Source organism: Schistocerca nitens, chromosome 1 (genome assembly GCF_023898315.1).
Source record: "Schistocerca nitens isolate TAMUIC-IGC-003100 chromosome 1, iqSchNite1.1, whole genome shotgun sequence".
Classification (NCBI taxonomy): Eukaryota; Metazoa; Arthropoda; class Insecta; order Orthoptera; family Acrididae; genus Schistocerca; species Schistocerca nitens.
In genome coordinates, this window is record NC_064614.1 from 960,203,281 (window position 1) to 960,220,555 (window position 17,275).

Consider the following 17,275-nt stretch of genomic DNA (forward strand, 5'->3'; position numbering starts at 1 on the left):
CTTCAGAATTCTCAAAGAGGCAAACACCTTCAATAATAAGAGAACACACATGTCAAAAACATAGAAGTTCCTGATGCAACCACACTTGCTTCATTTCACATACAAAACCTTTATTCCTCTATGCCAGTAGGTGCCACACCACAGATAATTAATGCCAATCTACAAAAGTACAAATTAAATCCCTTCAACTCACATTACTGAACTAATGGACCTGCTCGAATTCACACTTACACACAACTATTTCAAATTTAACAATAAAATCTGCAAACAAACACATGGGCTGGCAATGGGCTCAAACCTTTCCAGATTGTTAGCTGAAATATTTACAAGTAATTTAGAAGACAAAATCCTGAATTCCAATCACCACCTCCTCAAAAATATCATATACTACTAAAAACACACATGATGTGACTTACCGAACGAAAGTGCTGGCAGGTCGATAGACACACAAACAAACACAAACATACACACAAAATTCAAGTTTTCGCAACAAACTGTTGCCTCATCAGGAAAGAGGGAAGGAGAGGGAAAGACGAAAGGATGTGGGTTTTAAGGGAGAGGGTAAGGAGTCATTCCAATCCCGGGAGCGGAAAGACTTACCTTAGGGGGAAAAAAGGACAGGTATAAACTCGCACACACACACACACACACATATCCATCCACACATACACAGACACAAGCAGAAATGTCTGCTTGTGTCTGTGTATGTGCGGATGGATATGTGTGTGTGTGCGCGCGCGAGTGTATACCTGTCCTTTTTTCCCCCTAAGGTAAGTCTTTCCGCTCCCGGAATTGGAATGACTCCTTACCCTCTCCCTTAAAACCCACATCCTTTCGTCTTTCCCTCTCCTTCCCTCTTTCCTGATGAGGCAACAGTTTGTTGCGAAAGCTTGAATTTCATGTGTATGTTTGTGTGTCTATCGACCTGCCAGCACTTTCGTTCGGTAAGTCACATCATCTGTGTTTTTAGATATATTTTTCCCACGTGGAATGTTTCCCTCTATTATATTCATATCATATACTACAATAGATATGTAGATGATACCACTATTTTAATTATTGGCACAAAAGATGAACAACCTTCATGAAAACATAAAATTATATTATGAGAAGGAAAGTTGCTACTCACCATATAGCAGAGATGGTGAGTCGCAGATAGGCACAGAAAAAGGACACTCACAATTATAGCTTTCAGCCATTAAGACCTTCAACAACAACACACACACACACACACACACACAACTGCAGTCTCAGGCAACTGAAACCACACTCAGTTATCACAAGGATCAAGTAGCAGGTATGAGGGTGGAAAGTGTGAAGAAGGGGGATGGCACATGTGACTGGATGAGGTGGAATTAGCGGGTGTGAACTGGGATAGAACAGAGAAAGTGTGGGAGGTGGGGAGGGGGTTCATAGGTTGAGATACAAGATCCTGTATCACCGGAAAGGTGTGGGAGTTAACACACAAAAATACGAGAAATGACACAGGGAAAGTGATCAATCTGAAAGTACAGGATTAATTATATCAGTAGAAGTAATGTGGGACATAAGATGCTGCACCAACAATCAGCGTAGTCTTGTAGCCGTCTGTTGTGCGCAGCCGAGATGGTTGATACAGTGTGAGTCGTAAGTAGAGCGTGCAGTGCGGTTTGTAAGGTGGCAAGAGAAACACAGGAAAGATGACAAAGAAGGATGGACATTGAGTATAGTGATGCAAAAGAAGATAGTAACAAAGGAAAACAGCACAGGGTCAGGCAAAAATCTAACAATGGAAAATCCATGATGGAATGTAACAACATTATGAGAAGGAAAGTTGCTACTCACCATATAGCGGAGAGGCTGACTTGCCGATAGGCATAACAAAAAGACTCTCACAATTATAGCTTCAGCCATTAAGGTCTTTATCAATAATAGATACACACACACACATACACAGTCGGTTTCAACAGTTAAGACTGTCATCTTCTGATCTTCAAAAAAACTTGTTAATTGTCCTGTTCATTATGACTAACACACTTGCCATGTTGACTTTATAGTGGTTAGTATGTAGCACATTCCACTTACATTTGTTAACAATGAAAACAGGTCTCTCACAAATAAAAACAACAGTTATAAAGCACCTTGTGTAACTAGTGGTGTCCACACACATATTTGTTAAATTTGAAACTGCATAACAGTGCACATTTGTGCATATGTTTACATTCACATGACAAGTTAAATATGTCATGGAGCAACATATTTAGAAGTACACAGTTCAACTTCCAGTGTGAGTAAACAACTCTGAATAACAAAAACTGAAATGGCAGACCATATCTTTGTGTGATGAACTGGGAACTGCAAGAGAAGTGGAGACCCTGATGCTCAAACACCAGCTTAATGCAATCAAGGAATAGTGGAAAAAGTGAAAATCTGTCATGGATCAGTTTTCAACAAAGATCACAGCTCACTGGCTTTTGTGACTGCTCACACACATTCAAAATGCATATCAAATGGCAGTCAGAGTCAGTGAAAATATTGCAACTGTGGCAGGCTAACTGAGATGACTTCTTTAGCCACCTAATCATAAAGCTCAAATCCTGTGCCCATCACTGTGATCCCAAGACAGAAAAAACGAAGAGCCACCACTCACTGGTCAAGGTGGTGCTGTTTGTGTCAAAGTACAGCCATGGTATGCTGATAACAGATTACTCTCATAAGGAGCATCTCACTGCAGGAGTATACTGCTGAAACCTCCTGACAATGTTGATGATGGGCTATCAAGCATCACAGTAAGCTGTTCAAGGGGCTCATTTTGGTTGATGACTATACTCCAGAACATTCTGCTGCCTCCTCTTACCCTCTGCCCCTGCCTCCATTCCACAAATCCTCATGACATAGCACCCAAGGACTTCTTCCTCTTTCCTCACACGAAAATAATGTGTAACCAGTACACAGCAGGCATTTACAGAATGACAATGATCTAATTTTGATGGTAGAATACTTGCTGAATGGCCAAAATGCAAACTCCTATGTTCATGGTCTCTGTCATCACATTCACGATTGGGAAAAATGTACCACATTTAAAGCTGAAGGACTAACACCATCACCAAGTTCCAGGGCTGCAGTTTGATTTTGTTAGGTGATACAGCATACAGAATTAATTTCCTAGCCACTACTGCTCTTTGTTAATGTACACCATAACTCATTTTTGGAAAGTTCTTCCTCAAGATCCAAGGAACATGGACAAAAAAATCCAAATCCCAATTTTTAAAAGGTAAATTTTGTGTAATAATTTTGCTTATTTTTATCTCTCTCCAGTTTTTTGTTTTTGAATTATTACCGAGATTCTGAATCTGTTGCTTTCCAAGTTAGGAAGTCAGGTAAGTCAAAGAAATATCCTGCCTTATCCCAACACTGACTCTTTAAATTTTTCTTGAGCCAGAGAAGTTTTGGTGTCTCCATTTCCAATGATATTTTTCCTCCAACATAATTTAAGACTGGGTTCTTCAGACTGTTTATTAAATCTGCTTCTTCAATTGCACGATGATCCATCCACAAAATAATATTCTGTTCATTATTGCCTGAAATAAAACAACAAAAATTCCTGTATGCACAATCAACAAAGATAAATATTATCCTAGTTTTATTGCAACAATATACAGGATGATTCCATGATGATGTAACAAATTTTCAGGGATGATGGAAAAGGGTAAATGTATCGATTTAAGGTAAGGGATCCTGGTCCAGAAGCAACCATTTCAAAAGTTATAAGCAAAAATTGTTCCCGTACCTCCAACAGTAGAATAAGTGATACTCCCATTGTTAAGATTGTTGGGTTAGCAACTTCCAGAGGTGGACCAAAACAAGGGAAAAAGTCTAGTGAGCATGTACTCTAAAATTCATACCTTAAGAGGTATGAGTGTATGTTCATCTCTGCTACTGTGAAACACATCTCTTCTACTAAACAAGTGCTCATAGGTCTCAAGGTATGAATTTTACAGCACATGCTTACTGGAAATTTTTCTCTTGTTCTCTGAAAGTTGCCCACCATAAAATCTCAGCAACAACAGTACCGGTATACATATTCAGGTGTCAGAGGAATCAGAACGATTTTCCACTATAAGTTTCAACCCCATAATTACTGGACCAGTGTCCCTCACTTCAAATTGATACATTTGCCCTTCTCATTCATCCCTAACAGGTTGTAACATCATCACAGAATCATCCTGTATACCAAAGTATTATTTTATAATTATTTTATTCACAATAGATTTGAAAATCCAGTGATGTTTTATGGAATTTATATTGAAGAAACAACCAACCACTGTCTCCTTCAGCTTTATCAAACAAAAACATTTTGGATGAAGTCCAAAATAATTTTGTCTCACTGTAATTAAAAGAAAATAATAGTGGTTGCAGATATTTATTCAATATCAATTCTGTAGATTTACAACTGCACAGCATAATTTGCTTTTAATTGAATGAAGATAAAAAAAATTAAATTTTTGTTGTTGTTAATAATATAACTAAAAATGATAGGACAATTTAAGTAATACAAAAAAATTATTTATGAGAAAATGTGAAAATAGAGCAGACAATAACACTCAATGGTTTTAAAAAGCTGAACTTCAAAATGAAGTTCCTCAGTTATAGAAAAAGGTGCCTCAGTTTAGAAGGTTCTAAAACCTATATGGTTCGTTTATTTTTCTAGAAGCACTTATAAAGCTTTCACAGTACCTTGTATATCTTTTCAGACGAAGGTATAACAAGTGATTTTTTTACTGCTATATCAATAGCATTACCTTACATTTCTTACTTTCAATTTTTCCTTTTATTCCCAAAAAATTAATGCAATTTCTGAAAGTTTAGTGTTATTGTTCATTTCTTCATGAGTTTTCATCAAACTGCATTCTTATTCCATAACCCACTGACTACCACACTGAAAACCATTTTCCTTGTTAAATTTCAATGTTCCTCTAACACTAAGGTCAGCTCAACAAAAAAACTGTTGAAGGAACCATACATAACATATCTTGGGAGACATAGGCAAACTGAATTTGTAGGCCACAGTGTGCAGGCAGCAACCTGCCTGAAGGGCTTTTGGGATAATTTATTGTGAACTCTGGACTGGAAAATTTTATCTCTCTCCAGCCACGAGTTGTTGTCTGGTGAAGTAACCATGGGAGAATGATCACATGGGGTCCTGGTAGATGGGAAAAGAGTGGTGGATCCATAAAGGATCCTCTATCTATGACTATCTCCAACTGAAAAATGCACCATCTTGCTGCACTTTCCTGATCCACTCTGTGACTTAGCCAAGATGCCCTTTCAGTCCATTGGTGGCATGTCCATGTTTCCCCGATGCACAGTTTGTACCCTGAGTACTGACTCATACTGTGCTTTTACCTAAATCATTGCCTGTTATTCATAAAAAAATACCCTCCTTAGGTACCCACACCTTATTCCTACCCTCAATGCCTGTTCAACAGTTGAAAGTGGTTACACATGGATTACAGGAGGAGGAGGAGGAGGAGGAGATTAGTGTTTAACATCCCATCAACAATGAGATCATTAGAGATGGAGCACAAGCTCAGATTAGGAAAGGATGGGGAAAGAAATCATCCAGATCCTTTTGAAGGAATCATCCCAGCATTAGCCTGAAACGATTTAGGGAAATCATGGGAAACCTAAATCAGGATAGCCGGACATGGGTTTAAACCGTCGTCCTGCCGACTGCAAGGCCAATGTGTCAACTACTGCACCATTTTAAAGTGAAGAATATGAAATAAAGGTTTTCACAGTCTGCTAAAGATTTTTGAAAATTTTATACAATGTTAAGAGTAATTAATATTTAAAAAGTATTAATACTATGCAAAAATTTTAAAAAGAACAATGGAAAGTTAGATTTTTCGACCCTTTAGATGACAGAGCCATGAGAGATTCGTCAAAATTTTAAAATTTCTCAGCATTTAGGTTACTTGTCACAATTTTTTACCAAATAAAATCATGGTATCATGATAAAAATAACTGTAAAATTTCTGAATACAGTAGTGAGTTTACTCACATTAGGAATGGGTATCTTACATAGTTTTTCAAAGTATTGTAATTATAATTATTAAAACTGCATCATAGCAATAAATGTGTAAAATAAGTATTAAAAACATTAATAACAATAAGGCTATCAGACACCACAGAAGTAACAGAGTTTTGCAAGATGCAAAAGGGCTATGATTGTAAACTTTTGGCTGGACGGCTCCTCCTACTACATTGAAGAACATCTTCACAGAAATCTTTAAAAAAGAAGAGTTAAGTTTAACATCCTATTAATGATGAGATCATCAGAGATGGGGCATAGGCTTGGATTAAGGAAGGATGGGGAAGGAACTCAGCCATGCCCTTTCAAATTAATTTCAGCATTCACATTAAGTGATTTCTCTAATTCACAGGAAATCTTAATCTGGATGGTTGTACATTTCTCTCAAATATGAGTCCTATGTCTAATCACTGGAACAACTCACTTGTTTTAAAAAGTAATATATTATGTTACACATAATTAATATTATCACTGTAACACTGTTTTATAATTTAAAGTCATTGCACTATATTTCGCTTAAATAAAATACACATTCTTGATGCCTTTCCATATGCAGAACTCCATTCCACAGGATCTACAAAATATGACTGACTTAATGTAAAAAAGAAATTCCAAAATTTTGAGAGCTCATTCACGTTTTACATGAGAATGGACATTCAGCACAACAGTATTCAACGGTTAATTTTCTCAAATAAATAAATACCTGTTGGGCTTACTGAAAGTGGATTTCCTGTTTTGTCAAGGACAACTAAAGAACATGTAGCATCAAATCCAATTCCTTTAACAGCTGCTGGTTCTATGTCTTGTGTGACAGCCTGAAAAATACAGATGATAAATTCTCACAGTTACATTCATGGCGGGAGTAAAAGACTCTTAATGCTAGAACACAGATATACACTCCTGGAAATTGAAATAAGAACACCGTGAATTCATTGTCCCAGGAAGGGGAAACTTTATTGACACATTCCTGGGGTCAGATACATCACATGATCACACTGACAGAACCACAGGCACATAGACACAGGCAACAGAGCATGCACAATGTCGGCACTAGTACAGTGTATATCCACCTTTCGCAGCAATGCAGGCTGCTATTCTCCCATGGAGACGATCGTAGAGATGCTGGATGTAGTCCTGTGGAACGGCTTGCCATGCCATTTCCACCTGGTGCCTCAGTTGGACCAGCGTTCGTGCTGCACGTGCAGACCGCGTGAGATGACGCTTCATCCAGTCCCAAACATGCTCAATGGGGGACAGATCCGGAGATCTTGCTGGCCAGGGTAGTTGACTTACACCTTCTAGAGCACGTTGGGTGGCACGGGATACATGCGGACGTGCATTGTCCTGTTGGAACAGCAAGTTCCCTTGCCGGTCTAGGAATGGTAGAACGATGGGTTCGATGACGGTTTGGATGTACCGTGCACTATTCAGTGTCCCCTCGACGATCACCAGTGGTGTACGGCCAGTGTAGGAGATCGCTCCCCACACCATGATGCCGGGTGTTGGCCCTGTGTGCCTCGGTCGTATGCAGTCCTGATTGTGGCGCTCACCTGCACGACGCCAAACACGCATACGACCATCATTGGCACCAAGGCAGAAGCGACTCTCATCGCTGAAGACGACACGTCTCCATTCGTCCCTCCATTCACGCCTGTCGCGACACCACTGGAGGCGGGCTGCACGATGTTGGGGCGTGAGCGGAAGACGGCCTAACGGTGTGCGGGACCGTAGCCCAGCTTCATGGAGACGGTTGCGAATGGTCCTCGCCGATACCCTAGGAGCAACAGTGTCCCTAATTTGCTGGGAAGTGGCAGTGCGGTCCCCTACGGCACTGCGTAGGATCCTACGGTCTTGGCGTGCATCCGTGCGTCGCTGCGGTCCGGTCCCAGGTCGACGGGCACATGCACCTTCCGCCGACCACTGGCGACAACATCGATGTACTGTGGAGACCTCACGCCCCACGTGTTGAGCAATTCGGCGGTACGTCCACCCACGCTGTCGCGGCATGCTACCAGTGTTAAAGACTGCGATGGAGCTCCGTATGCCACGGCAAACTGGCTGACACTGACGGCGGCGGTGCACAAATGCTGCGCAGCTAGCGCCATTCGACGGCCAACACCGTGGTTCCTGGTGTGTCCGCTGTGCCGTGCGTGTGATCATTGCTTGTACAGCCCTCTCACAGTGTGCGGAGCAAGTATGGTGGGTCTGACACACCGGTGTCAATGTGTTCTTTTTTCCATTTCCAGGAGTGTAGATTATGTTAAAAAGGAAAAACTATAGCATTAAATAGAAACAATCCTAAAATGTCAAACAGGAGTTCAAAGAACACTATTGAAACTACACTCCTGGAAATGGAAAAAAGAACACATTGACACCGGTGTGTCAGACCCACCATACTTGCTCCGGACACTGCGAGAGGGCTGTACAAGCAATGATCACACGCACGGCACAGCGGACACACCAGGAACCGCGGTGTTGGCCGTCGAATGGCGCTAGCTGCGCAGCATTTGTGCACCGCCGCCGTCAGTGTCAGCCAGTTTGCCGTGGCATACGGAGCTCCATCGCAGTCTTTAACACTGGTAGCATGCCGCGACAGCGTGGACGTGAACCGTATGTGCAGTTGACGGACTTTGAGCGAGGGCGTATAGTGTGCATGCGGGAGGCCGGGTGGACGTACCGCCGAATTGCTCAACACGTGGGGCGTGAGGTCTCCACAGTACATCGATGTTGTCGCCAGTGGTCGGCGGAAGGTGCACGTGCCCGTCGACCTGGGACCGGACCGCAGCGACGCACGGATGCACGCCAAGACCGTAGGATCCTATGCAGTGCCGTAGGGGACCGCACCGCCACTTCCCAGCAAATTAGGGACACTGTTGCTCCTGGGGTATCGGCGAGGACCATTCGCAACCGTCTCCATGAAGCTGGGCTACGATCCCGCACACCGTTAGGCCGTCTTCCGCTCACGCCCCAACATCGTGCAGCCCGCCTCCAGTGGTGTCGCGACAGGCGTGAATGGAGGGACGAATGGAGACGTGTCGTCTTCAGCGATGAGAGTCGCTTCTGCCTTGGTGCCAATGATGGTCGTATGCGTGTTTGGCGCCGTGCAGGTGAGCGCCACAATCAGGACTGCATACGACCGAGGCACACAGGGCCAACACCCGGCATCATGGTGTGGGGAGCGATCTCCTACACTGGCCGTACACCACTGGTGATCGTCGAGGGGACACTGAATAGTGCACGGTACATCCAAACCGTCATCGAACCCATCGTTCTACCATTCCTAGACCGGCAAGGGAACTTGCTGTTCCAACAGGACAATGCACGTCCGCATGTATCCCGTGCCACCCAACGTGCTCTAGAAGGTGTAAGTCAACTACCCTGGCCAGCAAGATCTCCGGATCTGTCCCCCATTGAGCATGTTTGGGACTGGATGAAGCGTCGTCTCACGCGGTCTGCACGTCCAGCACGAACGCTGGTCCAACTGAGGCACCAGGTGGAAATGGCATGGCAAGCCGTTCCACAGGACTACATCCAGCATCTCTACGATCGTCTCCATGGGAGAATAGCAGCCTGCATTGCTGCGAAAGGTGGATATACACTGTACTAGTGCCGACATTGTGCATGCTCTGTTGCCTGTGTCTATGTGCCTGTGGTTCTGTCAGTGTGATCATGTGATGTATCTGACCCCAGGAATGTGTCAATAAAGTTTCCCCTTCCTGGGACAATGAATTCACGGTGTTCTTATTTCAATTTCCAGGAGTGTAATATAACAACAAGTTTCACTTATTCATACAGAAATTAATGGCACTTATTGAAATTATTGCACAAAATGAAATCTGTAGAACACAAATATTAGGTGTATGCTCATCATATGAGAAACGGGTTCCTGTGCAACTTCTTCTTCTTTTCCATAGCATTTACAGCATCTAGTACAGGGCCTGCTTTTTCAGGATTAGGCAATTATTATTTTATTACTTAACTCTGAGGCAGGATGCCCTTCCTGGTGCCACAGTCATCAAGTTAACCTAAGGGAAAGAAGTGGAGAGTGCCAACTGTTTGAGACTCTTGTAAATTTTGTTTTGTTTTGTTTTGTTTGTTTATTTTAACTGTTTTTGTGTCATAATCTCTGACGCAAAATTTGGGGACCAGCCTAGCATTTGCCTAAACGAGCTTGAGAAATCATCATCAGAATGTTTAAACTAGACAAAAGACAAATTATGCATGTCTGCTTTGTTGCTCTATGATTTTTGGAACCCTTACAAAAGTGATGATGATTTCAACATTTGCTTCCTGTGTGTCTAAGTATCTTTCATTGGGCATACCATAAAAGGCTCAAAATACTCTTACTATTCACAAAATTTTTGACCTGTTTTCCTTTCAGAGATATTTTTATTTTCCAATGGATATTTTGAACAGCAGCTCCTTTTTCCTTCTTTTAAAGATATGACGAACAAAGTTGTCACATGTGTATCTCCCCCTCCCCCTCTCGCTCTCGCTCTCTCTCTCTCTCTCTCTCTCTCTCTCTCTCTCTCTCTCTCTCTCTCTCTCTCTCTGTGTGTGTGTGTGTGTGTGTGTGTGTGTGTAGGGAGGGATGGGGGGGGGGGGCACACGTGTTGTAAATTTTAAAGTCTAATCATATTTGCTTCAATTCAGCCAAACAACTTGCAATTCCTAACTAAATCTATCTTTAATTTCTTAAGATAATAACTATATTTCTTTACAATCATAGAAATCTCACTGTCATTAAGGATATTTGTCCTTTATCATTTTTATTCCTGTTCTGTTATTTTTCAGCTTTGTTTTTCCACCATAAAACACAGAGCAGCTACAAAATCCATTGCATGCAATTAATCATCTGTATCCCTTACAGAACACAGTTTTAAATTAGTGAACACATCTAGCATTTTATTCACTGAGATAGTGTGTTCCTTAGATCTCTTCATAAAGCAAAACTTTAAAGTCAAAGAATACACAAATCAAGTGAAGCAAATGTTAAGAACTGACTTAATAATTGGATTGGATTTATGGTGTTAACAGGACCACACTACAAGGTCATCAGTCCCTCTATCCTATATGCATCAAGGTGGAAAAAAGCTCAGAGAGGTAGGACAGAAGACAAATTCCGATGAACCCAATTGGAACTGAGAACCCATAAAAACAAGAGACAGAAGCAAGTAGAAGTGAGAGAGATGGAAGAAGGTAAGCTGGGTGAGTTGTTCTACCCAGAAAGCTCCTGAAGGCCCTTGGGACATGTTATGTGATGGGAGAGGCACCTCTCTGCATATGAATGGTGTTTCCTCTCCCTCCATTACCACAAGAAAACTAGCAAAACAGACAAGTTCGTGAAATTTCAGGAAAGAGAACAATGATGACATCACAGTAAACCAACAACAGACGTAAAAGAATAAGAATTAAAAAGGTGGGCAAGGTAGGAGCCAGGCCACACCATAGAGCAAGGCAGCCATGGGCCCCTGGATCACAGCAGACAATAGGGGCCCCTACAATCTCTCAAGCAACAGATGGGGCCAATGTGCCCTAACTCACAGAAAGGAGTACAAACCATCTTTATGGGTATCACGTAAAACCAGATCAGCTACTCTGACATTGCCTATTAGCACCACAGGCAGCATGTCAGCAAGTTAAAGGTCTCACTGGAAGGTGGCCAAATTAGGGCAGTCCAGAGTCCAGTAGGATGAGGGCCACCATCAGACACACGCCCACTGACTGTGGGGTGGATCCTCACATCGTTAGCATGTGGCTAAAAGTCAGCCAAGCATGGTCAATGTGAAGGCAACAGAATGACGGAGTCCCTGTGAGAAGCTTGAAAGGAAGACCGCCACATGGTCATTTTTCCCTTTATCACTTGTAGTTTGTGTGTTGAAACCATGGTACACCAACCCATGTTCAAGGTCTCCATCAACTGATGACATAGAGCTTAGAGTCAACTGAAGGTCCAGTTCCACTATCCTCACCTCCTACCATCCTGGTAGCCAACTTGGCCAACCATTCAGCATGTTTGTTACTTGGGATCCCAACATGATGTGGGGCCCAGACAAAGTGAGTGACCATCCAGGTTGCTGGAGGTCAGAAAGAGAGATCCTGGATAGTCACAACCAATGGGTTTGGAGGGTAGCACTCATTGATAACCTGAAGACTACTCAGGGAGTCACTGCCAATTAAGAACATCTTGCTGGTGCAGCAACAAATGTGACTGGTGACTCAAGTGATGGCCTCCAGTTCTGCCTTGAATATGCTGCATCTGTTTGGCAGGGAGCATAGTTCACTGCACCTTGCATGTGTGTAGGCAAAACTGGTTTGTACTTTGACCACGGAGCCATCAGCTTATACCACTTCTGAACCCAGAAATACGACAAGGGCAGCCAGGAATAAGTGGCAAAAAACCATGGAGTCAACAGAGGGGTTTCATCCAAAGGATAGGTCAAGACAGATCCAAGGACAGGGCACACACCATGGGATGTATGTGATTGCTACCAGAAAAGAGGTGACAGCAGAGGAAACCTGAGTACAGGGCAGAGATGCTGTATGTGAACTGCAATCATGACTACAATCATGACTCCCAGAAGGGAGTGTGCAGAGCCCAAATTTTTTCACTGTACTGCGCATTACATCAGTGTCAAGAAACTCCACTCAGTCTGCAAGTGTTCTTAATGTGTTGAAACAAGTAAGTTTTGTATTCCATCAAATTTATTCATTCTGCTTGACGTTGATAACACCAAACTGTGCTGTGTGTGAAAACTATAATCAGAAGAGTAAAGAGTTTCCAAAAGATCCTGAAACTTGTTCTTGGTGGCTTCAGCCCTTTAGAAGAAGTGATAGCATTAACGTTTGAAGTGCTGTTATCTATATCATACATTTTAAAGAAGATTATTATTTATGGGATCTCCAAGATGTGTTATTGAAACTTCAGCCAAAGAATATGTTGAAACTGACTGCATTTTCTACATTGCACCTTACTGAGGGCACTTCTGCTGCTTCATCTTCTATCCAACAAATAAATGACAGAAGGAAAGATTGTGAAACATGTAAACATGCACTTATCACACTAGCTCCACTGTCACACACAAAAAAGGATCAAAGTGCAGAAACAGAAAAAGGCAGTATTGAAGATGAAACAAAGAGACTTGATAACAGAATATCACTACTGACAGGGAAAAATCAGCATTTAATAACTGAAAACAATACACTGAGAGTGACAAACAAATTACTGGTTCATGCATTAAGCAGACAGAGGAAGCCTTTGGTATTGACAAAGTGCTGTAATGACTCAAATACACCAAAATTTAGAAAAAATATTTACGGATACACAAAGTAAATGACTCATGAAATCCAAGAAGAGCACCCACTGATGTAAGGAAGACACAAACAAAGCCTTGCTTCTACTCACTCTGTGCAGAAAAACATGTACTTGCTTGAGAAACATAATGTATATACCATTACCGGGATTTTCCACTTTAAAAAGAAGGATATCTAATTATTTTTGCTGTGTTACTGTTATTTTGACTGATGTGTTGAACTTGATGAGCAAGCAAGCAACAAGCTTAAGTGAAGCACAGAGGCTGTGTGTGTGTAAGCTTTGGTGAAATGAATGTGTACAGTCACATATGCTACGACCATAAAACTGACACAATTTACAGAGCACACAGGAAGGTACAGGTTGTTATGGAATGTGGTTTATGTGGAACCTGTAAGCAACCTCTACATTATAATTTTGATACTGTGATGAATCAGGATTTACTGATCAGTATCATCAAAGGGACACAGAAAGTAGGATTTGTCATAGTTGGTATTGTATCTGATTTTGGGGGGAGGGAGGGGGTGGCAGGGGGGAAAGGGGAACTGGCAAAGTGTGGAAATTCCACATTGACTACACAAACAAGTGCTTCATAAATCCAAATGATGAAATGAAATGTATTTGGGTATTTGGTGATATACCACATATGGTGAAACTTTTGAGAAATCATTTTTTGGATGATAGTCTTTCATTAGGCAACAGAAAAGCAATAACAGAATGCGCAGTTGAGCAGCTATCATTGGAAGATAAAGGGGAACTAAAACCATATCCTAAACTTACTGCTCTTCATCTGACAGTTTCGGGAAGAGAGTGACAGCATGTTTCCCTTGCTTGCCAACTCTTTTAAAACACTGTATCAGAGGCAATTTCTTTTCAAACGCCTGAAGAAAAAGACATGGCAGAATTCTTCACATTGGTAAACGATACTTTTGATATTATGCATTTGAGGGCACCTATCATCAAATGACCAATTTTAAGTGCTTTTGGATTGTGTATGGAGAGACAAGAGGAAGTTCTTCAAAGATTCTACTCCATCTGTGAAGAAATAAGATCAGGAAATCATAAAACTTTACTTCCTTTTCAAAAGGGATTATTCATCTTGATACAGTAACTGCTAGGTTGTTTTTCTGATTTAAAACATGGCTACAATGTGAAGTATATATTGACCTCAAGGTTCAACCAAGACTGCCTTGAAAACTTATTTTCCCAGACAAGAGAAACTGGCAAGGTGTAGGACCATCCCTTGCCAGTGGAATTCAAAAGCTATTTGCATATCTTAGTTATGAACAAAAGTATTATAGAAATCCAGTTACGCAGTTCGTCACCAGCTGCAGTGGAAGCTGATACAAACTATCTGACTTCCAAGTTGTTCACAGGAATTGTGCTGGACACTGTGGAAGTGTTATCAATGACAGAAGGTGAGCAAAAAATGAGGAACATTACAATAGATGATTTTATTGTTTCACATTTGACAGATGCTTCAGAGTGTTCTCTAGAAGGGCTCCACTACATTGTTGGTATATTGCTTCCAAATGCACGTCCATAGACAAATCATTTGGTCATCCTGGTGGCAAGATAAAGAAGTGTCAAAAGATCCCACAAGTTGAGGGTGGATCGAGAAACTGTCTCGTGGTGGTTTAATCGCCCCTTCAGATGAGTGGTATGAGCTTGTTAAGCAGTTAAGAGGTGATATTTTTAATTTTAGGACAGCAGTCCATTTAAAGATGCCAATGTGATTAGAAACCCAGTGAGACTTTTAATTGGGAAGTTTCCAACTATTTCCCCAGAGCTCGTCACAATGCATGCTAAAACCAGAACCTTCATCTAGATAAGGTCCATCAACACATCAGCAAATGCACAGAGGGCTAAACAGCAGTAGCAGAAAGCAGAATACAGATAGAGGGCTTCTATGCCAGATTGGATTAAGGTACTCAAACTCTTCTTAAAATTGACGAAAGTGAGCCAATTAACCCTCTAGCTTCTGTATCATCATGTGTACTAAAGTGTCATGTAATTGAACTGACAGCATTTCCTTACTATTTAATATCTGCACAAAAAGTGTGCTACACACTACTGCCGACTATGACACACAATATATGTTTAGTAAATTGAAAGCTTTTGTGATTACTGTGTTTCCAGTACAACTGAAAATTGTACAGTATATAAAAACAGACTGAAGGATGCCATGTTGGAAGTTATCTAATAGAAAATATTGAATAATAGAATGTACAGGCAGGGGGATCCACAAATCTATACTTTTATTTTTGTCATTACCAGAAAGACAATATAAGAGTTTCATAGCCATACTCAGTAGTAACATTAAGCTTCTATCGAACCCATAACTCATTATAATGCCCTTCGGTCTTTGTAAATTAACGTTATTTTAAGGGGAATAGTGCCATAAACGAACATGAGAATACTTCTCATGCTACTATAGTGACATCATGCGGAAGCACCCAGTCACTGGTGAATGCGTTGGTCAAACCTTATGTAGTAACCTCAGTGACTCCAGTCCTGGGCCACTGAGTGGGAGGTGAATCTCTCTGCCATGAAAAAGGACATGGTAGTTCAGATACTCGGGAGAGTAATGAATGTATATCGCTTAGCTGAACAGCAGTTGGGGGCTGATCTGTAGTAGGCCATGAGTAGGCCATTCACAAGGCAGGTCCAAAAGGCACCTGTTGCAAGTCCAATCTCACAGTGGTATATAGGGTCCAGCATTGGCAATGCTGAACCATATGCCAGACTCCCATAATCAAGATGGGACAGGATGAGAGCTGCATAAAGCTGCAAAAGTGAAGAGCAGTTTGCACCCCAGGTGGTGTTACTGTGGCAGCGAAGCGTATTAAGGTGCAACTAGCCCATTTTCTTATGTTGGCAAAGCTGGGGAAGCTATGTCAACCAGGCATTGAAAATAAGTCCAAAAAAGCAGGAAGATTCCACCACATTAAGCAAAAATGTTTGTTGAGGTAGAGTTCTGGTTCAACAACAGAAGTGCATGACCTGTCTTGGTGGCCAAAGACAGGAAGCCATGTATAAGAGCCGAGCCCAGCCAGGGCTATGTCTTTCATATGGCACCCTGCAATTGGTATGTAGCAACACCCACAGTGGAGAAGCAATAGTAAATGCAGAAAGTGTCAGCATGAGGAAGGTGACACTGTACACTCCACTGCTGCAGCTAGGTCACTTATACAAACTAGAAAAAGGAGCACAATCAACATAGAGCCTGATAGGACCCCATTCTCTTTTATGCATGGTACTGTGGGAAGCACAAACTTGAACCCAGAAAGTATGATGTGACAAGAAGTTCTGAGCAAAAATTGGGTGATAATGCCATGTGCTGTCATAAACCTTTTGCAAGGTGAAGAAGACAGCAATAAGGTATTGACACAGGGCAAAAGCGGACCAGATAGCAGACTCCAGGTAGACTAAGCTGTCAGCACTGGAGTGGTCTTGGCAATAACTGTCCGGAGACGGACCCAGAGACTCAAGGTACTAACACAGATGACAGCTCACCACATGTTCGAGAAACTTGCAAAGAGCATTAGTCGGTCTAATTGGGTGATATCTGTTCATCACAATAGGGTGTTTACCCAGTTTCAATACCAGGATGATCACACCTTATCGCCATCAAAATGGAAACTCACCACCACTTCAGATATGGCTGAAAATGGCAAGAACATCATTCTGCACTCCACTGATACATGTATGAGGATTTGGCTGTGAATGCAGTCTGGCCCTGAACCATGTCAAGACAAAGAGCTAGAGAACTGAGGAATTCTCACTTGGGGCATTAAATGGCTCCAGGTGATGTGTAGTGAAAGGTAAATGAATTTGATCCACCCATTGTTTAATGACACAAAATGTGGGCTGATATTTCTCTGGAGCAT

At 41.8% G+C, this 17,275-nt stretch overlaps 1 protein-coding gene across 1 annotated transcript in view; it reads right to left on the reverse strand.

Moving 5' to 3' along the window:
* LOC126194808 (FGGY carbohydrate kinase domain-containing protein) overlaps positions 1 to 17,275 on the reverse strand; it is a 134,565-nt gene that overhangs the window by 87,065 nt on the left and 30,225 nt on the right. The window contains exons 3-4 of the mRNA XM_049933125.1: positions 6,777 to 6,888; positions 3,320 to 3,560 (exon numbers count right to left, since the gene is read on the reverse strand). Coding sequence (XP_049789082.1) covers positions 3,320 to 3,560; positions 6,777 to 6,888 — 353 coding nt within the window. The remainder of the gene's footprint in view (positions 1 to 3,319; positions 3,561 to 6,776; positions 6,889 to 17,275) is intronic.